General features: G+C 58.0%; 1 protein-coding gene across 5 annotated transcripts in view; it reads right to left on the bottom strand.

The window, feature by feature from the left end:
* Positions 1 to 3,135: 3,135 nt before the first annotated feature.
* TRIM29 (tripartite motif containing 29) overlaps positions 3,136 to 27,032 on the bottom strand; it is a 41,511-nt gene continuing 17,614 nt past the window's right edge. For 3 of the 5 annotated variants that reach the window (XM_070273789.1, XM_070273788.1, XM_001503235.7), the window contains 8 exons: positions 20,163 to 20,258; positions 19,141 to 19,374; positions 17,805 to 18,003; positions 15,336 to 15,437; positions 12,709 to 12,801; positions 10,335 to 10,430; positions 7,293 to 7,369; positions 3,136 to 4,404 (listed from right to left, as the gene is read on the bottom strand). In XM_070273789.1, coding sequence (XP_070129890.1) covers positions 4,342 to 4,404; positions 7,293 to 7,369; positions 10,335 to 10,430; positions 12,709 to 12,801; positions 15,336 to 15,437; positions 17,805 to 18,003; positions 19,141 to 19,374; positions 20,163 to 20,258 — 960 coding nt within the window. In that variant the 3' untranslated portion in view covers positions 3,136 to 4,341. Of the gene's footprint in view, positions 4,405 to 7,292; positions 7,370 to 8,829; positions 8,932 to 10,334; positions 10,431 to 12,708; positions 12,802 to 15,335; positions 15,438 to 17,804; positions 18,004 to 19,140; positions 19,375 to 20,162; positions 20,259 to 27,032 lie in introns of all 5 variants that reach the window. The other 2 variants (XM_023644996.2, XM_014741299.3) reach the window with 2 other exon arrangements.

Raw genomic sequence — 27,032 nt, forward strand, 5'->3', positions numbered from 1 at the left:
GTCTGGAGTCAGACGTTCTACGGCCCAGGACTACAAGGTCTCGTTAGCCTCTGCAGAAGGGAGGGGACAAAGGGGCTCCCGTTGGGGGAGGGCTGCCTGAGTGAGTCCTGACCGCTGGATCAGGAGAAGGGAGGGAGGGAGGGAGGCTCAGGGAACAGTAACCGCGGGGAAATGCTGCCACCTGCTGGTCATGTCTCCGAAGTGCAGGGAGCCCTGGAGCTGGTTCTGCCGCTAGAAAAAAGAGGGGCCCCCCTGCTGGTCCCTCCCGTGCAAGGTTAAAAAGGTTGAAAAGACAGGAAAATCAAGCTTGGTCCCAGGTTAGGATATTGTTGTTGTTGTTGTTGTTGATTTGACAACAATAGTAACATTATCTTGTCTCAATTATTGAGAGCTCGCGCTTCATGCACACTGTTTTGTTGTTCCCAAGTACCCTTGAAGAAGCCCGTTAACTTCCTGGAGGCTGGGTAACTTGCCTGAGGTCTCACAGCTGACGAGTGATGCGGTCAGGATCCTGACTCAGGCAGTCTGGCTGCAGACTCTGTACTCTAGACTCAGAAGCCCTGGTCTTGGTTCCCCACACCATGCAACGCCCCAGATGCCCCCTCACTGGACGTCTCCACGACTCCCCTTGTTTCCTTCACCCTCCACTCCCACCACCTCTCCTCCCAGATACTGCTTCTTAGCCCCCAAGGCCTGTCTGCACGCTGCACTGTTCTAAGAAAACAAACAGAATCACCCCTGGTATCAGGGAGGCCATCCTCTGGTGGGTCCTGAAGATGCAGGCCAGGGCAGAGCTCAAAGGTGTCTGAGCCCACAGCCTCCCCGCTCTGAACAGGGTGGCGTCTCCTTGGGAAGGGCCCGGGCCCCGACAGTCAGTCAGGGTCTAAAGGTGGGGTGGGGCAGCTGGGCTGGGTGAGGGGAGCCTTGGGGATTTGAGAGTCCAGTCCTCCAGCCTCCTGGCTCTCAATCTAGTCCTGATCACAGAGCCCCAACCTGAGGCCAAGCTCAATTTTCCAGTCCCTTCGAGTCCCCCTCGCTGTGGTCTCTATTGCACAGATTATTAGAGCTGGGAAAGGACCTCAGGAATGTTCCAGTGGAAACACCTTTTGTAGACTGGAAGGTCAAGACCAGAGAAGGCAAGCAGCTTGCCCAGACCACACAGCCCAAAGTGACAGAGCCAGGAAGAGAACTCCCAACTCACCTGGCCAGGACTTCCTGTGGAGCCCCAGTTCTGCCTCCCTCCTCCAGCCCAGACCCCAGCGAGTCCTCCCCCCAGCTGTCAGCGGGCTACCCACGCACCCAGAATCACCGAAGGCCCAGAGCTGGGTACGGACAGGAGCAGGGGGAGCCTGGACCAGGACTTGGCTGGGCCTGAGAGGAACAAGAATGGAAATGCAGTCTTGTCTCTCCTTTCTCTCTCTTCTGGGGAGAGATGCTTCCTTCCCGCTCCCTCCCTCCCTTCCCTCAGCCTCTGGGGCTGCAATAGTCCTGAGTGTTCCCTCATGCTGGGAGGGGAGGCATTCTAAGAAGCAGGAAGAGAGGATTCCCCTGATTGCTTTCTGATCACAGCTCAACAGTAATGGGACTGGGGAGGATGATGCGGGGAGCATGATGCTCCGGGGACGTCCCCACCCAGGCCCCAGCAGAGGCCCAGGGCCTCCCAACACTGCTGCCCTTCTGTCCCCCCCACGCTGCAGGTGTCAGCTCCCGTGAGGTCCTGGCCTAGGACAGGCAGGGGCCCACCTGCCCCATGGCTTTGGGCCCTGTGAATTCAGCTGGACCTGGCAAGCTTTGGGGAGGGCTCCAAATGTGGGGAGCCAAGGCCTTTCTCAGAGAATTGGAGCATCCCTGGAGCCCAGGAGAGTGGCCTTCCCTACCATCACAGCCACAGTGACTGATAGTCCTAAAGGTCAGGAGGCTACAGAGGAGCGGGTGCCCACTGAGGTGGGCCTGCGGGGGCTGTCACTCCTCAGAGGGCATTGCTTATAGAACCAGTACCCAGGCAGGGGGCTGCGGGGAGCAGCCAACCCCAGGGACACTGCACATGCAGGTCCCAAGGGAGGGCACTGAGGTGTCGGCACATGGCGGTCCCACTGGTGGTCGTCTCTCCTGACAGAGCCTGAAGTCCTCCACCTGCACCCTGGGGCCCCTTGACCTCTTCTCCTTTCTCACCCTCCTTCCCCTCCGTCTCCCCCTTCTTGTCCGTTTCTCTCTTCCATTTTCTGATTCCCAGGAGCCCCCTTCTGGGAAGCCAGGCTGCTGGCTGACACCCTAAAGCTCCCTAGCCCAGCAGGGCAGGGAGAGGAGGGGGCTGCCCCCCCCCCCCCGATGATGGAGCAGCAGTCAGCTCCTTTGGGTACTTTTCCTAGGTTGGGGGAGAAGGTTGTTGCCCTGGTGTCATTTGGCCCCTAGTGGGGAGCAGAGCAAGGAGGGACAGTGAGAATGGAAGGTCCTGGGGGGCCTGGCCAAATCAGGGGAAAGGACATGATTTTCTTGCGTCCTCTTTCCCTCCCTACCAAGTCATGCTTCCTCCTGTCTTGCTTGCTTCTTCCAGGAAGCCTTCCCTGACTGCCCCTGCCCAGGCCTCTCTGGGCTCCCAGGGACTGGAAGGCCTCATCTCCATCCTCCGTGCCCCAAGCTCAGGGGGGGCACTGCCCTCAGGAGTCGGGCTGTCCTGCCAGGCCTCAGCTGGAGGCTCCCGCCCAGGAAGCCCCTCCCACGACTACTGCCCTCAGGGCTGAAGCCTCTGGTCAGCCTCCACTCCAGCCTGCACCTAGTCACTCCTGGGTCCTGCTCCCCTCTGGGGACTCCTGGGTAAGCTGGCCAGGGGGTCTGAGCACTCACAGCCCTCGGGGTAGTCAACATATCCCCAGGACCCCACGCACTGTCCTCCCTCTGCTCGTTGTTAACTGAGGCCTGCTCAGAAAGGCCCAGTCTCCTGCACTGCACCTGAGGGACTCAGATGGGGGTGGGAGGGGTGGGAGGGGTGGGAGGGAGACCCAAAGGAGCCACGCCTTCTGAAGGAAAGAGGGATGAGGACCACATACTCAGCAGAGGCGGGAAAAGCGTGTTCAGAAGAACTGCCGCCAGTCCCCCCGGTGACCTCAGGGAAACGCTTGTTCAATACACAAGAAGTGGGTCATCAGTGGTTTATTCAGGAGGGGAAAGCCCAAGCTGAATGTCTCCCTCCCTCCTCCCCTCCCTCGCTCCCCCAGCCCTGCAAGCTGGCCCCTCCCCAGAGCCCCCATAGGCCCTCCAGGGGCGGTGAGAGGAGGGATGAGCCCACCTCGCTGCTCCTGGTGGGGTCTGCTCTCTGGGCCCTGGGCCCCGTGACACCATGTGACATGGGGAATAGTCAGAGGGAAGAAGACGACTGATGGGGGCAGTGGACGAGGGTGAGGGGCAGCGTGTAGGGTACCCTTGTAAATAGTACCGGCAGTTACCAGCCCAGCCACTTTCACCGGCCGGCTCAGTTCCCATCACCAGGGAGGACACAATGATAAAACTAAAGAAACTCTATAGGTAATGCTATAAGTAAATTCTATAGGTAAATTCTATAGGTATTCCCCTTAGGGTAGCTGGGCCAGTAGCTATTTTCATGGGTGGATCCTATCCTGTCAAGGAATTGCTTATCTCAGCAGGTAGAAGAGAAGAATTTCTTGGCTAAGACCATCCTGCCAGCCAGGAGAGCCCATCCTCAGGGATCACAGACTCCAAGGGGATGTGGTAAGACCCAAGGCCGGGCAGGATGATGCCAAGACACAGAGAGGTTTCCCTCTGGGGTGGCCAAGGGCTGGGGGCTCTGCCAGGCTGGGCATTGGGAGATGGGACCAGAGCAAGCACCTAGGACCAGTCTTCTCTTGATGGGGCCAGGCCGCTGGGAAGAAGGTGGGCCCATGCAGAGGGGGATGGCAGCTCTCTTGGCCAGACACACACTGACCACGTTCACAGGGCAAGGGACCTTGGAGAGAAACGGCCAACAGGCCTGAAGACAGCAGAGGCGTGGACAGGACAGGCAGGCTGGTACCACAAACATCCCATGTAAGAGGAGGGGGTGTTGGGTTAGGGGAGAGAAGCCCACCTATTTCCATCACTGCCATGGTTGACCTCTGAACACAGGAAAGATGGTGACCGTCAGAAGTCACAAAGCAGGAAGGGGCCCGGATGGAGCCTGGCTAGTTGGGGAGGGGGGGAGGCCAGGCTGGCCCTGAGGGGGCTGCAGAGGGCTGGGGGCGGGAGGCGCAGGGCCGGGCTCCATCCCACCCCGCTGGGACAGTAGCAAGAGCAGCAGGATGAGCTGGGGAGGGCAGGGCTGGCGGTGCCTCCTTCTGCCTGCTGGACTCACGGGGCCTCGTTGGACCCGATCCCACTGCCTTTGTTGACGTAGAATGGCCGGTAGTGAGACTGCGGAGAAATGAGGGCAGTCAGGGAGAGCAGATGGCCGTTGAGCCTCCTCGCCAGACCCAGCCGATCCCGGCCTCCCCCAGGAAGCAGCAGTGGTCTGAACCCCAACAGTTTTGGCAGCCTATGGCCTAACTTGCAAGCTCTATCTACCCTTTGATGCGGGTTGGGCCCCAAGGTTATCCGAGTGTCCAGGGTTCAAATCCTCACTAGAGTTCATTCCATCAGCCAGTTGGTGAGCTTGAACTTCAGCCCCTCGTCACACTTTCTCTCCACGGCCCAGGAGGGTCCTCCCAGCACCACCACAGCGCCATTTCCACAGTGCTTTCTACCCTACAGACCACACAGCACTGGTACGAGTGCTTTACACGGAGGGCTCATCCAAGTTTTACAACCACTCAGTTAGGTGGGTCACTGTTAGCAGACCTGTTTTACAGATGAACAAACCAAGGCACAGAGAGGTTAAGCAACTTGCTCAAGTTCACCCAGCTGGTAAGTAGAGGGGCCAGGATTCGAGCTCCAGCTGTCTGGCTCCTGAGTACACCCCCAACCCCAGCCGCACGTCTCCACACCTCTTCTTGAGTCTCAAGGACTTCAAGTGTCTGCTTCTGCTCTCTCTCTGCATAATTCTCCCTGGCAGAGAGGGAACAGAGAGGGCAACCAACTGCCCCAGCCCAATGCAGACATGGGCTCGCCAACCCCAGTCCCTCTGCATCTCCCATCCTGGCCCCCTCCTCAAAATACAGGGAGCATCTCTGAGGACAGAGCTGGTGACGACTTTCCCGTTGGCTCCATGTGTTACATCTCACAGCAATTTCATGAAATCAGCACTCCCCTCCTCCCAGTCACTTCCTCAGGGCCCTGGAAATGGCCCCCCAGGCTGAAAGGGAAGAGCACATTTTAGCTGCTGCTTGCCCACGTGAGCACGTCATTCACTAGAGGGTCTCCGGAGGTTGTCTTTGTCCCTGGGCTGGGCCAGAGACTGAGCCCACCTCACACCCCACTGATCCCAGGACAGGAGACGCCAAGGGGGTCCCCAGCCCCTGCCCTTGGCCATGCCTGCCTGGAAACTTGTACCGACTGGTAGCTCCTGGCCTCCGTCTGGTCCAGAGCAGGACTCGGGGCCCTGTGGAATGCAGGGCTGAGGGTCCTCAGCTCAGACCTCAGTTAAATCATCTACTAAACAAAGGGAGGGACAGGACCCAGGGAGGGCAAAGACAGCCAAAGTCACACAGTGCTCAGCCACAGAGCAGGCCCTGGACAGGTCTCCCGGCCCCCAGCTCCAGCCTGGACCCCAAAGTCAATAAGGCAAAGCGAACAGACCTAGAAATGGCTGAAGCCTTTCTGTCAGGAAGGCTGGGTCAATAAAACGGATCACAGGTCAGTGAATGGTGCTGTCTTGTTAGGAACCCTGAGTGGTGGGTGGGCAGGAACAGAACCCATGGCATCCAGGCAGGGTGCTCCCCCACCTCCTAGCTCTGTCCCCTCCCTGGTTCAGGGTCACAGCATGTGAGAGTCGGAAGAGCTATGAAATCATACGGGCCATCCAACTCATGTTACAGATGGGGAAACTGAGCACCGAGGAAGAATGACTCACACGAGGTCACACGGCAAGTTGGTGAGAGGGCTGGGCCAGGCCTCAGGCATCCTGACCCTCAGGCTAGCCCTCTTTGCACACTAGCACCTGCCTCCCTCCCTCCAGCGCTGGGTGCTAACTGGGGCCACCAGAACCCTGCCTTGCCGGGTGGCTCAAGGTGACAATGAGCCTTCTCTGCTGGGACCCAGGCTGGGAGGGTGGGAAAGTATGTGGCAGGGAGGGGAAGGACCAAGTCTGGGAACAGAAACTTTCTTTTTTCTCCCCATTTCTGCTTTCTGCAGTCCTGCTGTTGCAATGCCCCTGGGCTCCACTCCAAATTACACACACAGTCACTTAGCTCCCATCGCCGGCAAATTAAAGATGCTCTCCAATTAAACCAGCCCCAGCCACTCTTTGTGGCCCAGAGCAAACCACCTCTCCAGGCTGTGACCTCCGAGTGCAAAGACAGCAGGGTGTCGGGGACTCCAGCCCCCGTCCCCAGCAGAGGCTGCCCACATCCCAGGGGAGCTGGCTGTCCCCTGCAGCGGGGCCTGGCCTGAGCCTTTGGGAGAGACACACTCGGGGAGGTGGAGGCACAGCATGAGAAGGACAGCCCCCAATGGCTGCGGTCTCAGGCAGGGGTCAGGTCTACAGAGTATTAGGGATCACCTCATCTCAGCACTGCATCAAAAAAATGAAGAAACAGAGTCCCAAAGAGAGATCTGCCTCACCCAGCAGCCAGCAGGTGGCCTGGACCCCAAGGCCATGCTTCGTCCTGTGTGGCTCTTCGATGTCCCTGGCTCAGGGTCATTAGATAGCAAACCCTAAATATATCTGTTTCAAACTTTGCAGCCTCTGCCTTACCCACGCTCTAATCCCAAGGACCTCTCTGCTGTCAGAGGTGGATAACTGGCCCAGGGGAGCGGGACCCACCTCTAGAACGCCCATCCCCTGGACTAAGCATCTTTCACTCCCAGAGATGGTGGGGACCAAGCCATCGTTCAACAAGCATAGGCACCCAAGGACCTTTTGCCAAATAAAAAAACAGGGCTGCCCACTTTACAGATTAGAAAGCTGAGGCCCAGAAAGTGTGTGTCACCCAGGTCCCCTGCCTATAAGCCTCTACTACCCTTATGCTGAAAGCAGGTATTCAGGCCACCGCTGCCTCCTCCTCCACCCCATGGCCCAGAGGTATTACCAGCCTCCCACAGGCCCCGGGCAAGTGATGACCGGTTACCTCTAGGGAGCCCCATGCAGTGCCCATTCTGGACATGCTCGTGCCTGTGGCAGGCTCTCCTGGCAGTCCCTCACTCACCAGCAAAGTCTGCTTTCCGGACTTCCAGGTCTGGGGCTGGGCCTTGGGGCTCTGGCTCCGCATGAGGGAGGGGTAGCCTGCCGAGACAAGAGGCTCCCGTTGGGGGGAGTGTGGACTGGTGGCCAGGGGCCCCAGAGCCAGGGAAGCACAGATGCCATCTCCAGAGTGCCCACCAAGCTCCATCCAGCCCATGACCAATGGCAGCCACCCCTGAAGAGGCGTGCAGCAGCCCGGGGCCGCAATGGAAAATCCTGCAGGGGCTGGCCGAAAGGAGGGGGCAACAAGGCAGACAGAAAGAGGAGGAAGAGGCCAGGTGAGCTGGGCCAGGCAGCGGGGGAGTCTCACCCCCAAATCCAGGCTAGGATCAAATCACTGTGTGGGGATTTCCCCCCACACCCCACTCCTCTTCCCATGGCCCAGGATGGCCACTTCACACACACAGCCTGCCAGGATTTCCACCAGCAGGCACTCACTCCAACTCTCCCAAGCTGCGTGGACTATGTTCCCGACTTACTGGCCCCACTCAGGCCAAGCGCTGTGCACGTCGTCTCACTGAGCCCCCAGCCCGGTTCTGTGAGCTCAGCCATTTGCCCTGAGCTGCGCAGCGAATAAGCAGCGGTGGGAATTTGAACCTAGGTTTTACTGGATGCCAAAACCAGCCTCACGTCCCTCCTGCCCCTCTCTGCTGCCTCAGCCCTGCTTCCCCAGCAGGAGGCTGCGGCTCAGAGACAGGCAGTAGTTTGCCTTGTGGCTGCGGGCCAGGGTTAAGGCACCAAGCCCAAGGGGCCCAGAGCATGTGGGTGCCATTTGGGTCTGGGCCTAGAGGTGCTGGTCCAGGGCCCACCTCCCTGCCTCCCCCCTCAGCCCAGCGGGATCTGTAAGGAGCTCTGGTCCACAGAACTGTGAAGAGCACTCTTGGTGTCAGCCATCGGCCTGCAGGGACCGGCAGTGGTGCCTGGGAAGGAACAGGCTGTGACCTGGGCTGGAGCAGCTGGAGAAATAAACAGGGTCTGTCCGTGGCTGGGGCAGCCGGGAGGCCTGTCCTGGCCTGCTCTAAGGGAGGAGGAGCTGGGCAGGCCCAGAAGTCACCTGGCAGCACTGCCAGGCTGCCAGGTAGGCTGGCCCTCCCCAGGGTCGGCACTTAGCAAGGGGGCGGAGACAGAGCAGAGAAGCCAGGTCTGTCCCTGCATCTGGGGGTGGGGTAATCTTGGAAAGAGAGGGTTCAGAGGGTCTTGAGTGGGGGACTGAGAGGGGGGAGTTCAGGTCTGACTTCTCAGATCTCAGAAAGAAGATCCCATGCCAGCCACGAGAGAGGAGAAGATGGGGATGGGTAGGGCTGTGGGCCAGGAGGCCAGCCTTGTGCAGCAGGCAGAAGTCCAGGAGGAGGGGGAGCTAGGGATGGGGGGCCATGCTTCCCTCTTCCAGGGGGCTCTGGGGAAGAGGGACCAGGACACCTTGGAAGTGGCAGAGAGCCCCACAGGATGTCCCACCTGCCCCATTGTGGGAGAGAAAAGGGGAAGGGGAAACTGGCAGGTACCAGGATTATTTTTAAACAGCCCACTGCCGTCCAGTGGTTTGGAAAACTCTGTGGTGGCCTGTCCCAAGGTGGTGAACTGATAGGGGACTTTCCCAGTGCCTGCTGGGAGAGAAAGAGGCATTAGCAGCTGGTGCTGATCCCAGGAGGGGCCAGAGGGAGTCACAGCTCACCCTGGGGCGCTGTGGCCCACCCCGCCCTGCGCATACCCTGCCTCCCTCCAGGACTGTAGAAGGAGGGGCAGGTGGACCGGTCCTCACAGGCGGGGTTCTCCTTGCACACAGGAGGCCCCTGCCCACAACCCCCCACCCGAGGCCATCCCCAGCAGATCTGGGGAGCTGATCTGCGTGAAGGTGACAAGGGGTGTCCGTGTGCTATGTCACCCCACAGTGTATTTGAGGAGGGCTCTCCTAGGACAAAGCCTTCCAAGGGGAGGCCGTGCAGGCCGATGAGGAGAGACTAGACGTGTGAAAGGTCCCATCACGCCTGAGGGTGGCCGTCTTCCCTGCCCGTGGCCTTTGATCCAGGCTTGACCAGAGAGCAGGGAAGGATGCACTAGAAGCCAGACAGGCCGAGGTGAGTCCCAGAGCGGCCCAGGCCTGGCTCAAGGAGAGGACGTCCCTGAGGGTCCTGCAGGCTCGAACCCTCCAGTCATATTCCCTTCTCCTTCACCTTGCTGGTCCTTCCAAGCACCCCTGCCCTGGTGTAGGCTGGATCCCAGCCTGGCAGGGACAGCTGGCCTATGAAGACGCCCTCTGAGGCTATGGCATGAGGGTGCCTGCCTTGCGCAGCCCCGTTTCTGCTCCCTCCCTTGACCCCGCCCAAACTGTTTATCCTTTCCTCCAGGCCAGATGTCAGACTGACAGGCTTCCTCCCACTGCAGCCCCCTGGAGCTGTCCCCAGGACACTGCAGAAGAGACATGAGGGCCCCAGGCCCCACTGTAAGCTGGGGTCGGGCTCCAGCCTGCCCCTCAGGATGACCCCACCCCCGGGGGCAGGAAGCATTGACTGCTCAGCTTCGTCAAAGATTTCCCTGGAGCAGGGTCAGACTCATGGGCACTTGGACCTCATCTAGCCTCGCCTTTCCCCGTGGGGCGCCGCGGGACTCTGGCTCTGCGGGATGTTGATGGGTGCTACGCGGCCACAGGGTTCTAGAATCAACCTAGGCTGGGAGTCTCTGGGTAAACAGTTAAATAAACTTTCTGCAGTAGGAAGACGTGGAAGTTAAGCCCAACAAAAGCACCCCGGGGATGTCCAGGGTCGGGGGGTGTAGAGGGTGTGGCGTGTCCCCACCTCCCTGACGACATCCTCAAGGACCGGTGGTGAAGCCCTGAGACACAGCAATGTGGCCCAGCCCTCAGCACAGCAAAGATGGGTGGAGGCAGCTCCCCAGCTCTCAGGCCAGGGCTCTGTCCCATGCAAGGTGGGGAACTGGTGAGGGAGAGGGCAGAGACCCACACAGGGCCTGGGGAGTGAAAGGAGAAGCAGGCAGGGTGGGGAGAGCTCACCTTTCAGGGAGAAGGAGGAGCTGCCCTGGACGGCGGGCAGGTCATCAGAGTTCTGAATGGTGGAGGAATATTCCCAGACACGGGAGGTGTAGTTGCCTGGCAGGGCAGAGAAAGGGGCGTCAGGCCTCGGCAGCCAGGCATGGGGGACGGAGGGCAGGACTCGGCCATTTCTGTGACTCTCCAGCCCCCGCCACATCTCAAGTGGGATGCTGCTGTGCCCCAGTCAGGCCTCCTGCCATCAAAGTTGTCCTACTGAACTATACAGTGTCATCCTGTCCCGGGCCTACTAAAGGCCCACTGTCCTCAGATTAAGGTACAATGTCCTTAACAGGGCCCACAGCTCTTTCATGAGCTGCTCCCCCGACCCTCTCCACCGGCTCCACTTCCTGGATTCACCGCTCTTCCCTCCTCTCCATCGCTAAACATGCCGACCAGGCTGCTCTCTGAGCTCCTTACACACACCAGGCTCTCTCTTGCCCCAGGCCTTTTGCACGGACCAGGTCCTCTGCCCAGCATCCCCCACCTGCTCTCCCATCCTTAGCAAATGCACATGCTGGGTCTTCAGGTGTCAGCTTCCATGTCATCTCCTCCAAGTCTGTGTGTGCCTCAGCCCCATGCCCCTCATCACCCTGCAGCCCTGTCCCCCGGGTTGTAACTGCATGTTTAATTGTCTGTCTGCCCCACTGGGCTCTATGGGGACAGTGGGTACGCACGTCTGGCCCGATATCACACCCCGGGCCTGGCACCACGCCTGGTTCCTGGAAGGTGCTCATCATACGGTTGGTGGATGAATTAAACAGCAAATGAACAAGTTCAATGCAAACATGTGCTCAAACTTGAGGACAGAGGCAGCTGATACAGCTCCTGAAATTCTGTTTGCCAAGTTGAACAGGCCAACAAATGTCCGTTGGCAAGATGTCCCTGCAGTCTAGAGGGAAAGAGGCAGTGGCGAGGGTATAGACGGAACGGCAGGGGCATCACCAGGTCATTCGAGTGGGGGGCTTCAGAGCTCCCGTGGATGAGGCACCCTCCCTGGGCCCTCCCTCTCAGCAGGCTGGGAGTGCTGGGGGCTCTCCTGAGTTAAGCTCCACAGCAGAGCCCACCAGGCCCGGGTATCCTCTCCCACCGCTGCCTGAAGCGAGGGCTGGGGGCTGACCTTTGGGTCAGCGGTCAGAGATGGCTGGGGCTGCCAGTGTGAGTCCCTCACACAGGGATCTCGGGAAGGTTCTGCAGCAAGGCCCTCCATGAACAGATCCACGAGGGCTCCAAGGGGCCCTATGCCTGGCCCTTTCATTCATTCATTTGTCCGCTCGTTCTTTCTTTCAACATGTGTTTCCTGAGCACCTCCTCATTCTTCTGGGCCCTGGGGCTGCAGCAATGGACAGGACAGACCCAGCTCCCACCCTCATGGAGCTCACAGTCTACCACACCTGTGGGCCCAGCCTGGATGTAGGGGACTGGGTACTGCCCTGCCCGCAGGACCCCTGACCTTCCAGATCGCCAGGGGCCTTGTCCTCGCTGAAGAGCCCCCCACCCCCTTCCTCACCTCTTCAGACCTCCCGGTGCTGTGTCTGAGGCTGGGGCTCTGGTGGAGCTGTCCCGGTCCCCTCCCTCCCTGCACATGGCTGCATGCACCCAAGAGACTTCCAGAATCTGGGCTCTTTGAGCACATGGCCTTGCCCTCAGTACAATGGTGCCCTCTGCACACCGAGCGGAGGGGACCCTGAACTCGGCAGCTCTCCCTGGGGAAGCCACGTCTCCACCCCCAAGTCCTCCTGGATTTCCAGCAATGGCCCCATTTCACATCACACCATTCTTTCCATTTCAGCCAAACTAGCTGCTTTAACCACGGTATGACTTTTCAGTGCAGAAGTCCACAGATCAGTAAAGATTCCCTGTGGGTCCTCATGTCTGATACTTGCTGGGGGATGTCTCCACACCTAACCCCCTGCCTCATCCTTCAGGCAGAAGAGCTTAGGGAACTCACAGATTTCTAAGGATGCTAAACTCTCTGGCTGCCTTTCCTCAGCCTAGCTAACAATGTCACATACACTCACACAACACACACACACACCCCACACAGGTGCACACACCACATACACCCCCCCACAGGTACACACATCAACATGCACACACACAAACCTGTACACATACATGCACATGTGCACATGGACCACACAGTTTAAGCTCAGTAAGACCCTTCCCACCTGTCTCTGGGTCCCCAAGTCCATCCAGCTCCCCAGATTCACTACACACTGGTGAGTCCAGCCCCCCTCATCCACGGCCCAGCCCTGGTCCCCACCCCAAGCCCCATGTCCTGCCTGCACGGCCTCCGCATGCGCCTGCCCATCCTTAAGCTGACCCATCCTCCTACCTTTGGTGCCATAGAGGTTGCTGAAGTTCTTCTGGTTGGTCTCCTTGGAGAGGCGGCTGGGGGACCCCGGCTGGTACGACGTCCTGGCCCCACCTGTGAAGCAGACCAGGAGGGACCATCATCACAGAGGGGTGGGTCTAGTTCAACTCAGGGGCCTGTGGCCTCTGACTTGAGGGGTGCTACGCAGGGCTCCTTGCCCCTAAACAGCTCCCACTGACTGTCACAGGGCCCGGATTCCACCACTAGCACGGCATCTTTGCATCTAGTATAAGGCCATCATCCACGTTAGGACACTCTTGAGAGACAAAGGGATGCTGTTAGTAACGATCCTGAGAGCCCCGGGTATAAGCCCGGAGGGGCCTGGACAAACTACGACTGTATCGCCACCCTACTCAGGGGGCTTGGAGTGTCACCAGAGGCTGGAAGAGCCAACGCTTCCCTCCTGAGCCAGTCCCTGTGTGACTGAGAACCCAGAGGCTGGGATATGCGGTGTCTGTGAGGAACGAGGGCCATGGCAAATATGGTGGGCAGAGGCACTGGGCCTTTGGCCGAGTGAGGGCTGCCACTTGAAGAAGCCTGGTGAGCTGGTGCCCATGAACACTGCCCAGGCGCCTCCCCCCAGGGATGAGAGCCTTCCACTGCACGGGTGCTGCCCCCCAGGGATGGGAGGTTTATGCTGCACAGGCGCTTCCCTCCCCCCATTCAGGTTCTCACAACAATCTTGGGAGGAATGCAGAGGGGGATCAATACCCCCACTTTACAGGTGGAGAAAATGCCCTCCCCACGTGTGTCGGGGTCCTCCTGTCAGCTCTTCTCCTCCCCGCCTCACCAGCCCCCTTTCCATTCTGGCCCACCTGGGCCAGCAGCTGCTGGTCCTTCCTCTAAGCCTTTGTGCCTGGGGTTCTTCTCACTTGGGGTTCCTCTGTCCATCACAGCCACGCTCTCTTTACCGAGCATGCCGCCCCTCTGTCAGGGAGCCTGGAAACTAACCTCTCCTGAGAAGCCTTTGCCAATCCCGCTGATCCCAAAGCTCCAGACCCAGGCCCGTGGCCCTTGGGGGCCTTGTTCCCTGATCTCCTTGCTGACTCTCCTTGGCCTTCCCTGGCCTCTACCCAGAGCCCAGGAGCTCCCAGAGGGCAGGTGCCTCTCCTCCCATCCCCAGCGCAGGGGCAGGGATGCCGGATGAACCTGTTTCTCCCATGTGCAAATGTCATAGACTGACTCACGGTGATGGAGCTGGAGGCTCTCCTCGAATAGCATTTGAGTCCAACCTCCTCTCTTCTCAGATGGGGACACTGAGGGGGCAGTGGCCAGCCCAAGGTCACCAGGCCCTGGCTCTGGGAGTGACATCTTGGCAGGTCTGTGCTCTTTCCTCCGCCCCCATTGCCGCCCAGTCCCCCTCCTCACAGCCTGCAGTGGAGTCACGCTGCCCTCCATCTTCTCCAGAGCAGGGGAGCCAAGCAGGGGCCAGTCGTGTGTTGATGCCACATCAGGGCCTGGCCCTCAGGGGACAGGGAGAGCCATCAGGGACGGGGCCTGGGGCAGGGGGTGCTTGGGGCGCTGGTTAATGCAGCTCATCCTCTTCCAGAACTAGGCCCAAAGGGCAGTTCCCTGGGGAGGGAGGGGGCAGGACTGGCAGCTGGAGCCTGGCCCACACCAGGAATGCGGGGCAGGGGGCCTTGGGCGCCTCCACAGGAGCCCAGGCGTTGTTCTCACGCTGGGTGGGGCGGCAGAGGTGCCTCTCCGCTGAGCTCACCTCTCCAAATCCCCTAAGCCCCTCCCACGGTGGACGAGTCTGAGGTGTGTGGATCAGCGCTGAGGGCCTCAAGGCACCCCCTCGCCAGCCAGCCCGCCTGCCTTCCCCACCCCCATGTCTCCTTGCTCCTCCCTACCCACTCTTCCCCTGACACCCTCCCCAACACACGCACACACACACCCCCTCTATCCAGTGTCCGGTGCACCTGGCACACCCACCCTTATGTAACGGGCATTGTTGTGGCTTGTTGCTGGTGCTCAAGAATGTGACAGCCTCCCACAGGACAAGGACAGGCAAGCGCTGGTCTCTACCCCGACCCAGGCTGGCACCCCCGCTGGCTGGGACTCTCCAGGGCTGGAGAGGAAGGACAGAGGGGCCAGGCTGCATGGCACAGCCCCCTTCCCCTCCCTCCCAGGAAGGGAGTGGTGAGGAAATTCAGAACACCAGCAGGCTGGCTGTCTGTCTCCCTCCCTGCCCTTGAGGAACAGAAGGGTTCTGGAGGAGCCAGCCCTCCCACAGGACGACAGAAACCCAAGCAGAAGCAAAACACAGCTGGGGCGGGCGGAGGGAGCGGGTCAGAGCGGCAGCCAGAGCGCCTCTGGAAGGAAAGAGAAGGAGGGGTGGGCTGGAGGCCAGGAGGGCACTGCCTGTGTCACAGGGGAGGGAAGCCTCTGAGGAGCAGCGTGCTGGATAATTTGTCGTCCAAACCAGGACACTTCTGAGAGCGAAAGGAGGAGCTGTTATGATTACACGGGGACAACAGGTACATGCCAGGACTTTTCCAGGCAGACCGAGGGTGGTCACTCGCCCATCGGAGGCTGGCCGAGTCTCTCACGGACCGTGCACCCCAGCGCAGGCTGCTCTCCCTTACCCTTGGGCGTGAGGTACATGGAGTATCTCTTCATGGTGTCTGGAGCACTCCACTCACTCGTGTAGCTGTTGGTGTAGTTGTTCATGTAGCGGTGGTCACCCCCTGGGCAGGAGAGAGGTGGGGTCAGCAGAGGAGCAGGTGGGGAGGAGAAGCTGGCCCACTGGGGCATCCCTGGGCTTGGGTGAGTCAGCCCATAGCCCTCTGTCCCAGGAAGAGGCAAGGTCCCGCAACCTCAGAATAGGTAACATCCCGCTCAGCATCCTGTCTTCTCCTGAGGGGCAGAGAGGGGCAGTGAGCTATCACCCTCCCTTGGACTGACCCCTGTGAGTAAGACCGTGTGCACAGCACTTTGCAGTTTACAAGGTCCACTGAGAGCGGTTTCTTGCTTGATGTGTACATCAGCCCTTGGGCTGGTGTGAAGAGGCTTGTGTGACAGATAAGGAAATTGAGCTCAGGAGGTGAGTGAAGTCACCTGCCTAATGTCACATGGCCAATAAGGACAGAGTTGGAGTTTGAGCCCTCGTCCCCACTTCCCGGCTCCATCCCAGACACTGCTGGCAGCCCAAGGGGGTGGAATGAGGTCCCAGCCTTGGCCTCCACTGAGCAGAGGTGTGCAAAGGGGAGAGAGCTCCTAGCGAGGGGCACCGACTCTCCCTGCGCCCACCAGGGGATCCCCAAACCCAAACAAATCTCTGGCTCCATGCTGCCTTCCCCCACTGCCCTCCACACTGTTCCTTTCTCTTGCTACTTCCCCGTCTCCTACCTTCGCTCTGCCCTTCCCTCTCCCTCTCTCCCGGGCAGGAGGAGGAATGAGCGGCTCAGACCCTCATCCTTCATCTCCATCACCTGTGCCCAGCGGGCCCCTGGCCCGCAGCAGGCACTCCATGACTAACAAACGTCCCCCTAGGGGTTGGCCAGCCCCCTCCCCCAGGATGAAGGTGGTCTGGTGCCTCTCAACCCAGCGGCCTTTGAGGGCGGGAATGAGTCCCTGGTCTGGTAGGCAGGCCAGCACCAGGAAGGAGAGGATGGTCATTCCAAGGTCTGACTCACTGGTTACACCTCCCCCGCCTCCTACAGCCAGACACACTCCCAGCAACAACACAGCAGTGACAAAAAACCAATGCGGAGGCCCAGGGCCCCAGGCACAGGTGTAGGGCCGCTGACATCAACAGCACCCACCCCTGCTCCTGGCGGCCACCTCCCTGCACACCTTGTATGGGACGCAGGGCCAGATCTGCACAGAGGCCACGGCCAACACAATCCTGACCTAGAAATGGCACAGTCGGTGGGCAGCAGGCAGGGGTCCCCGTGAGGCTAATAGGCCACGCAAGCAAAGTCAGGGCCATCCTCATAGGTCTGGCAGGCCTCAGCTGAGGGGCTTCCCCACCAGGTTTGTACTCAAGGGACCATGATCATCACACTCCCAGTCCCTCCACACGGCCAGCAGCAGCCACAGCTTCTCCGACGAGAAAACGTGGGAGGTTGACTAGCAGAGTGTTTAACTCAGCTGCACCCCTGCCTGGCTGCATGCCCTCTGAAAAGCTACTTCTCTGAGCCTCAGCCTTCTCATCTGTGAAATGCGATACATCCTGCAGAGAAAAGAAGAGACTGGAAGTGAAGAGGTCACACAAAGCCTCAATCACTGTCAGCCGTCACCATCAGCATCCTGGCCATTGTCATCACGAGGAGTTCAGCATCCGAGTGCCACTTGAAGCCAAATGGCACTGGCTGAAATAACTTATCAGTCCTCAGGTGTGATGGAATGTCCCCCAGTTTCACAGGGACACTTTCAGGTTTCACCATCAGCAAGATACACAGATGCGCCCCTGAACCCCAGTACTTCTGCACACTATTACCCTTTTCTCATCCCCAAAGAATCACATGCTCTATTCGGAGAGCAAAGACAGGGGGGCACTTCCTTTGGGTTGTTGGGGCTTGAAATCATTAATCAGGCTGTGTCCACAAGGCCCCCTGTTGGGCCTGGGCCACGGGGTGGGGCCTTGGGGAAAGTGTCCAGGCTTCAGCCCCTGAAGGGACTTGGCTGGGACTGGTGGAAAAGGACTTAATGGGGTAGTTTCTCAGCTTAGGAGGCTTTCTGCGAGATGACTCAGTTGGCCTCTTCGAGGGACAGTGTGCCTCAGGAGAGAAGCTGACTTTGGGGGAGCTGGTGAGTCACCGAGCCACGCCTTGCCCCACCTTCCCCAGCCCAGCCCACCAGGCTGAGTCCAGCCTCTGGGCTCAGTGCTGGATGCTCCCTGCCCTGGCAGCCCCTTGTAATAGCGACACAACTTTGGCAGCAAGTTCAAGGAGGGCTACAATCCCTGGATCCTAGTCCAAACAGCTTAGGTGGAATGGGTGGCTGGGAACAAAGAGATGCTAGCTGGATGGATGCCAGCCTGCATCAGGCAGCAGGAATTGACCTGGGAGAAAAAAGCCCATGGCCCTGGGGCCCACCCACGAGAGACCTACCGTTCTCCATGTGGTTCCTCTCGATGAAGTTACGGCTCAGGTCAGCCTTGCACATCTTCTCAACGTGGCGCATGCACACATTGAGCAGGTCATCCTTGAAGTTGCCGAGGGACTGCCCCAGGCCCTCCCCCTCCAGCAGAACATGATAGGTGGGCAGGGGCGGGGGGAGGGAGTAACTGCTCATCAATGCACCGAATTCCTGCCAAGAAAGAAGCCATTCACTTCCGGGGTCTTTAGGAGCTATGGGGACCCTTCTCTGCAGGGGGCTCTCACAGTCCAGCTGGAAGGCTCGGCACTGGGAGCCAGAGAAGCTGGGTCTAGCAGCTCTGCTATGAACTAGCCCCAATTTTCCTCACTGGGCGCTAGTTTCTTCTTCTGTAAAATGACAGGGTTTGACAAAATCCACTAGATGCTAACATCCCTGATAGCACTAGTAGTCAGATGTATGATTCCACAGTTTCCACCTCTGAAACTGGACACCTCATGCGTACCTCACAGGGGTTTATGAGAGTGACACAAGCTGCAAAGTCTTTCAGAGGGAAAGCACGAAGGAAATGCAAGAAAGTACTAGAGTGTTCTGGGTCAGTCATGGTGGTATCTCCAGCTTTACGTGCTCACTCAATCCTGCTGCCTCTACACTTTAGCACTTCTCACTTCCCTTCCACCTCACTAGAGAACCCCTCCTCCCCCTCAAGTCCTTACAGACCTTCAAGACCCAGTTCAGATCCCACCTCGTCCATAAAGCTGTCTTTGATTACTCTAGGCTGCTTGCCCTTCTCAGAGCTTCCACAGGCACTTATCTCCTAAACCATATGCTTTGTCATTTAATTACACACTCTTCTATACTGTTCTCTAATTGTACTGTCTTATCTTCCCAGTTGGATTGCAGCTCCTTGGGGGCAAAAACCATGTCTTATACGTCCCTATTCTCCACAGCACCTAATAGAGTACTGGGCACATAGTATCCGAAACACTCTAGCAGATGGAAGGATGGGTGGATGAATACAGACAGACAAGATCAAGGACAAGTATGCAGCACTTATCCATCACTTGCCATCACTAATCAATCACAGAACTCTTTCCTACTGAGTCTGGAGCACTGTTAGTACATATCTTCTAAAGTTGGTACGAGGTGATATTTGTGTACAGGGAGGAAAATGGCTTGGATGGAAAAATTAAATGGGTAGGGGGAATGGAGCTTGGATGAATGGATGGATGGATGGATGAATGATGGATGGTGGATGGATAAGTGGATAGACAAATGAATGCAGTATGAGGGTCTGAGAAAGCAGATGGAAGGATTGAGGGGTTGAATGGCAGAGTTGTTTCTTGTTACCTGCAGAAACAGCACCGAGTCGCTGATGCTGTGCAGCTGCTCCCTAGTCTGCTTGTCCTCATGCAGCACCTTGGCCCTCTCATCCAGAGCATCCACAATCACCTTCACCTGATCCACAGCATCCTGCTCCCGCTGCTCCAGTGCAGCCTTGATTTCCTCCTTTTGCTTCTCCAGGTCCCGCACCAGGTCCCGGAAGTTCTGCTCCAGGACATCCTTCTCACTGGTGGTGAAGTTCTGGGTCCAGAGTGAGAGGACAGAGGAAGGAGGGTTTCAGGAATTAAAAACCCTCTCTAGTGGGGAGGATCTTTAGGTTCCCAACACAGAGCCAGGGCATTTCTACTGCTCCAACCCAGCAAGCCTGTTTGGTCAAGAATCTCATTCACAGGCGCTGAGGGATACCATCTATTGATAGAGACAGCCAAGTTGTTTTACATCCCACCCCTCCTTACCCATCTGTGGCTCCTCCCCCTTGGCGGGTTGACATGAGCCATCATTGTACCCTTGGGCAACTGCATGGGCCCAGAAGTTCCCCCATGAGTCAGATTGTGCTCACTGATATCTCAACCAGAACCAAACATCATTCAGAAAGTGAATTGATGGGCTGCTTATGCAGCCAGGATCAAGAGTTAATGATTTCAGACTGTGGTTTGCAATTACTCAAACCATGGCAGACAAGTAAAGGAGAAAGGCCATGTGTTTGGAGGCTGGATAGTGTGGTAGGCAGAGCAGACATCGGAGGACATTGGAAGACATGTTGGAGGACAGGTCGGTCTAGGGTCTTTATTTGCTGGGATAATGTAAGATGAGCATAAGGTGATGGGCAAGATCCCACCTGGATGCCTGGCCCAGACATAGAAGGCAAATTCTGGGAATGCCAGAGAGGGTGGGAGAATCCAGAAGAAAACAAGTGTGGGATGTAAACGTAGGCCTGAGGCCACCACCAAGATCCAAGGCCTGCCTCCTCCCAGGCGGGACAGGTGGGGGTCGGAGCACAGCACAGGAGAGGCCTGGAGGCTGCTCACCTTGATACGGTCCTTCTCCTTCTGCCACTTCTCAGCTTCATCCTCAACCTCAATGATCTTGAGCTGCAGCTGCTCCTTTTGCAGTGACAGCTCCGTCTGCAAAGAAGGAGCCGGGGTTGGAGGAGAAGTCAGGAGGAAGAGGTGGAGGAGGACCAGAGAATCAGGGACTGGGCCCATCGAGGGGGCAAACTCCACCAGGTCCCCCCATTCATCCCTTCAGCCCTTCACTCAGCAAACACTCGTCGGGACTTCGGAAGTGCCAGGCACCATGCCAGTCACCAAGGATTCAGCAATAGGTCAAACTCAGGCCTCTGGGGCTGGACGTTTCAGCCGTGTCTTTATAAAGACTAATCCTCTGCAGGGCCCCCACCCAACATGAGCAGGAAAGAAGCTCGTTTATGGGGTTCCCACTCTTTCCAATGGACCTGGGGCCACTGGGGAGAGGGAGGGAAGCTGCTGCCTCTTTCAGGCTTTGGGGAGAAAGGGGACCCAGCCCAGCACAGCCCAGCCCAGCCCAGGGAGTGTCCCGTGGCAGTAACAGTGTGCTGCGTTTCTATGGCATGACGTGGGGCCTGTGTTGCAAGCAGGAGCCGGGCTGCCGCCAGCGGAGACTCTGTCTGGGCAGGCACAGCTATAAACCTGTTTATGGGAAAGGGAACGCAGTCTGCAGTTTGGACAAGACCGGGACTTTTATTCAGGGCCCCTGGGGCAGGAGAGGAGCTAGTGAGCACGGCAGTGGAGGATGGAGGAGAGATGAGAAGCAGAGATTCCAGGGACCCCCGTTCATGGGGAGGATGTGGGCTGTTGGGGTCTAGGATGGGTTTGGAAGAGGATATATCAGGAGCGCACTGGTACGTGAGCTCTCGTATCCATACTTTCCTTCCACTTGGGGAAATGCCCCTCTCCAAAAAGCAGCTACCACAGAGACAAAGGGGGAGCGGTGAAGCTAAGGCCAGTCCAAGTCAGCTGAGCCAAGAGGCACCCCTTGTTCTGCTGGGCTCCCCGCTAGAGCTCTCAAAGCACCTTCCAGCTTGGAAGACAGAGGGTTGATCTCCACCTGACAGGCAGGAAGACCGAGGCATCCCAGAAGGCCTTGGAGGGCTCCAGGTGTCCCCATTATGCCAGGTTTGGAACACAGCGTCCCACCCCTTTCTCCAGCCATCTCTTTGAGGAACCCACAATAAGAGTCAAGATGTGGAAGCCACAAACCACTAAGAATGTGAGCTCCACCAGCAAGGAGTCCTGAGCAGCTAGGCACAGGCTTCACCACGTCACACCTCCTGAATGCTCCACCAGGCCAAGGGGCGTGCTGTGGGGTCCCTGCTGCAGACACCCAGGGGAATGGATTCATGGTGGAGACAGCTTCCCAGGTTTTCTTGGAAAAGGTGCCCAGAGGGCTGGGGAGCTGGTGGAGAAGGTGGGGCAGGCCTGAGGCAGGGGCTGCAGGGCCCCCAACAGGAAGCCCTGATGCCACCCCTGCCCCTCTGCCCATACTCCTGGGCTCTCCAGCAAGCAGACTCTAAGTTCTCAGTAAGCATCTGCCCTGCCAGTAGTGAGCTGGAAATCCCACAGCCCGGAAAATGCTGTCACCAGAGATGGAAAATAGTTGTCAAGAAGAGAGGAATGAAAGGAGATGAGGATGAAGATTTCGCCTGGTCTCTGAAAAAAGGCTGGGAAGGAGCCAGCTGCCAAGAGACACAATAGTGGGAGGGTGGAGAGCACAAGGCCCCACAGTGGACGGTGGAAGCTCAACCCTCACCCTCTCCGAGGATGCAGAGCCCAAGAGCCCAGAACACAGAGGTTGGAGGAGCCAGAACCCTGAGAACCTGGCCTGGTAGGTGGATCTGAGCAGTGAGGAAAGACCAAGAGGCTGGGCAGTGGGTCTGAGCAGGGCAATTTCCCATCCCTGGAGAGCTCCTGTGCTAGACCCAAGGTCAAGGTGTCCACTGGAGGCCTCCCTCCCACTGCAGCCAAGACTTACTAACTCAGCTTAGGGATGAGGAATCGGCACTTGGGTTTCTCACCCCCAGAACAAGGTCTGATGGACAGGAAAGCAGAGGACAAAAACACATTCACTCTCACTCCAGGCCTGGGGGTGGGAGGAAGGCAGCTCTTCCATGAAATGAGCATGAGGGTTCCAGGAGGGAGCCCACCCGGAGCACAGGACTGGGAGTCCAGGGGTTTGAATCTAGTTACCACCACGTCCAGGCAGGTGGCCTTATTTAACTTCTCTGTGCCTCAGTTTCTCCATGTTTCAGGGAGGTCGTAAGAGGACCACCTTCCATGGAGGCCGTGGGATGAACTGGGATCAGGGAAGTGAAGCTCTCAGAAAGTGCCTGGCCCAGAGAAAGCACTGACCAGTGGTCCCAGCATCACCGCTGTGTGGGGCACCTTCCGTGGCCAGGGCGCCATGCTGGATGCTCTCGCTCTCACCAGGCTCTGAGGGTGAGTGCAGTGTGGCGAGCAGGTCAGCAGGGCATAGGCGAGTGAGGGGAGTGGGCAGTGTGACCAGGCGAGGTCTTGGTGGTATTCAGTGGTGAGGACGGCATACACCGTTGTGTTGGGGTCCAGGCACACTGTGTACACCATCAGGATCCAGAGTGAACCGTGCACAGAGAGGCCAGGAGGTGAAGACATTAGACTGAAGATACAAAATAGAGGCTTAGGTGGTGGATAATGGAAGCCTGGAGGATACTGGGGGGAACAGAAGGGAGGTAGGAATCAGCGGGTGGGGGTGGGCTATCCACCAGGGAGTGGGAGAAGGCCACCAGAGAAGACGAAGGCCAGCGGAGTGGAGGGGAGTGAGCAGAAGTGCTTGGAGGGACCTGCTGGGCACCTGCACGTGAGGAAAGGTCTTATCCAGAGGAGCATGGATGCGCTGGCCAAGAGAGGAAGAAGGCTTTGCGTGCAGAGGAAGGAGAATCCAGTGGGGTAGAACAGTGAGGAGCTTAGGCCAAGGGCAGAGGGAGTCAGCCCCTGGGAGTCCATCCTGTGTGAGGAAGAGGGGAGGGGTGGGGGGCTAGCTGAGGTGTGGAGAGGAGAGCCAGAGGCCTCAGCCAGTGCCCTGCGAGGGAAAGAGAGAGCAGCGGCTGATCCAGAAACGTGCGAGGGCAGGAGCTGTCTGCAGCAGTGGGCGGGAGACTCAGTCAGGACGCAGGCGAGACTGGTCTCCTTACTTCTCTGGGGTGCTAGGGAAGTCGGACACAGGCTGGGAGGGGACCTTGCTCCCACAGCACACCTTGCAAGACCAGACCTGCAGGACACAGCAGGATCTTGGAAGGGACCTCAGACTGGGAACTCTGTGCTGCTGGAGCAGTCCCGTCTCACCTCTGGGAGGAGGAGGGTTTGGGGTGAGACCTCGGGGGATGTATCCGGCATCTGTTTAACCCTCAGCAATCTTTCCCTGCTAGAGAAAGCAGGCAATAGGAAACAATATGACACAGGAAAGCTCCAAAGACACTGGGTTCTCCTGGAACACTAGGAGATGGTGAGACACCAACTTGTATTATTTTTTTTTTTTTTTTTTTTTTTTTTAAGATTTTATTTTTTCCTTTTTCTCCCCAAAGCCCCCCGGTACATAGTTGTGTATTCTTCGTTGTGGGTCCTTCTAGTTGTGGCATGTGGGACGCTGCCTCAGCGTGGTTTGATGAGCAGTGCCATGTCCGCGCCCAGGATTCGAACCAACGAAACACTGGGCCGCCTGCAGCGGAGCACGCGAACTTAACCACTCGGCCACGGGGTCAGCCCCACCAACTTGTATTATTGAGCATCCTTCATGTGCCAGGCTTGTCTCCTTTTATCTTATCTATAAAGCCCCCTGCGGAGGGAGTGGTGTTACCTCCATTTTACAGATGCAGAAACCAAGGCCTAGCAGGACCACGTAGTTCGCCTGAGTTCTCACGGTTAGAAAGTGGTGCCGCCAGGATGCAAGAGCAGGACACAGATCCTAAGACGTGGCCTCTAGGCTATTCTCTGCCTCTTCTGGGACATTGTCTGTCCCCTTCACTCCTGCTAACCTAAGTGCAGCCGGGCTCCCTCCACCTCACAGATGGTGCAATTGGTGATCCCGCCTCCAGCTATACTGCCCCATACCCTCCTCCGCCCCTGAGGCCCCGCTTTCTCTCTCCCTCCTCCCTTGGAATGTGATAAATGCCCAATAAAAGCCCCTGCCGTCTGATCAGGGCTCAGCTCCCCACAGCTCCACCCTTGTCTCCACCTCCCTGCTGTCTTCCTCCTCCTTGTCTCATTCCCTCCACCCTGCCCAGGCCTGTCCCTAAATGCCTCCTTTGTTCCCTTCTCCCACACTCCTCTGGGCCCCTCTCGCTCTGATGCCTGGGACGGGCCCTGCAGAGGCCACCCGGCCTTGAAATCCTTCCGGCCTTAGGGGAGCAGAGCTTTCCCTGAGAGCAGAGGGGTGGCACAGCAGCTGATGGTGTCCCCGCGTGGACTGGGCGTTCAGGTGCAGACACACCTGAGCACTCACCTGGACGTGTGTACCTGCCCCCAGGGAAGGGGAGATGGGGCTGTGGTCTTCCTCTAGCCTGAATTAACCACATGGGCCGCTGGCTGTGACATTTTCCAAATGAGCCAGTTAATTGCCAAATTTGTACTTTCAGACAAATGGTAATTACCTGGATAAGAATCTGAAAAGCTGGATAGATTTCCCCATTTCCATTCAGATGTCAAGCAGCCCCGTATTAGTCTCCTTGAGTGGGGCTTACCATTCGTCTGCTCCTCCAGGTGTCGGGACAGGGGAGGGGTGAGATGGGGCAAGAAGAACATCACTAAGGCCATCTCCAGACCAGCCGTGGGCCATTGAGGGAGTCACCCCACCTCCTTGGGCTTCAGTTTCCCCGTGGTGAAGTTGGATTAGATCTCTGATTCCCAGCCTGGCTACGCATTAGCATCCCCAAGGGAGACTGAAAAATAGAGATGCCAGGCCCCGACCTCCTGAATCACAACCTCCAGGGGTAAGGCCCATGAATCTGTGCCTTAGCAATTCACCAGACGATTCAGGTCAGAGGATGCTGTTAGGAGCCACTGGACTCAGTGACCCCAAGGAGAGCCTGCCGACCCTATGCAAGCAAAGTATAAAATGGTGGACAGGAAACGGCCTGGGCTGCGCCCACATAAGAGTCTGAATCCCAGCACCATAACTTTGGGTAAGTGTCTTGGCATCCTTGAGCCGATTTCTTCATCTAGAAAGCAGGTGCAGTAACCCCCACCCGAGGGACTGCTGTCAGGAGTCACCACATAAACGCCGAGCCCCATGCCTGTGCATAGATGCGCAGCAGGAAGACTGCCGTATCTCCTGCCCTCCTGCCTGTCACTCTGCTTCCCTGCTGCCTGTCCCTAAACCTCTTTTATTGTTGCTTCCTCGTCCACACCCACAGAGGTCACCAACCTCCTTTCTCACCCACCCTGTCCCAGAGCAGGAGTTCCCCCCAAGGACCTCTGGGGAGAGTGGTCCCAGCCTCCTCCATCACACCTCAGGCCTTTAGCCCAGCTCCTCCGCCTGACCCCTGTCATCACTCTCTGCCCAAAGAGCTTTCCTGCCCAGACCAGCACACTCCCAAAGCTCGAGGACCAATGACTGCCCATGCCCAGCGGGCTGACGGCTGAGCCTTCATGGAAGAATTGGGCAATGAGATGAGAAGCAAAGGCATGGGGCATATGAGAGAAATGAACAGAACCAAGTGACAGTCAGGAGAGTGGCCCAGGCACCAAGTCTCAGCCGTGCTGATGGGCCAGGAGCTCACACCTCCAGAGCAATGCTCAGGCAGAGTGCTCCCCCACACCTGCCTCGCCGTGCTGCCAACCCAGAGCCCAGCCTGGACCCACGACAGGGCAGGGCCACCTGTGGGTGCAGAAGCCAGGCAGGCCACCCCAGAGCCGACAGCCATCAGCCTGGAGTCGTCCTCCATCCTGTCCCAATGCAGCAGGTGGCTGGGGATAGATAGAGGGAGGAGCCATGAGACACAGAAAAGGATGGATGTGTACATTGTAACCTCATCAGCCTAAGCCAGTCTGGAAAATGTCCAGAGACAGAGGGATGGACCAGAGGACATCTGGGGGACCCCTTTTGACATCTGGAGTGGAATTGGAAACACTCCGACCTCGGGTCCACCAGAGGAAGGACTGTCGTGCTGCCATCCCAAGTGACCTTTCTCCAACACTGCCTCCGCTCGGAGTCTACAGGTAGAGCTGAGGCCCAGGAGAGGAGCACCCACAGCTCTGCATGTCGTCTACAGCCTCACGTAGCTAATCAAGACAGGTCTGCGATGACCTCAACTGGGCCTTCACCAACCTGCCCGCAGAACAGGTTCTAGACAGGGCTCCTTGCAGAAAGGCGTGTGTGGGCCGATGTTTGGGTCTGCAGGGGATGCCTCCAGAGGATGCCAGGATTGACAGGCTCGTTCAGTTTGATCCATCAACCCACTAACCCTGCTCTGTGCCAGTGTCCTCATGTCCGACATTTTGGCAGGGCCAGGCCTAGACAAACTGCTCTGCTCCAGCTCAGTCTCCTGGCTGCTTGGCACCACTCCTCCCTCCCTATCCTATCCTGGTGCACACGCGCACACACACACACACACACACGCATGCACATGCACTGCATGAAGCTCCCCCCTTTAAAGTCACTCCTGTGGGTCAGACCTTTCCCCTGAGAGCTCCTATAAAGCACACCTATGCTGAACCCCTTCCCCTAAGTTGCTCTCAAACATTGGAAGAGAACTTAGGGACCTTTCCCCAAGCTCTCTGACCTTGGACGGGCCTCTTCCTTTCTCTGGGCCAGTGTCCCCATCCTCAAGGCGAGTGAGGGGACTGATTGCTTGCCAACACTCCCTCTGGGCTGGCGCTCTGTCCTCTACG

The sequence above is a fragment of the Equus caballus genome, chromosome 7, assembly GCF_041296265.1.
Source record: "Equus caballus isolate H_3958 breed thoroughbred chromosome 7, TB-T2T, whole genome shotgun sequence".
Classification (NCBI taxonomy): Eukaryota; Metazoa; Chordata; class Mammalia; order Perissodactyla; family Equidae; genus Equus; species Equus caballus.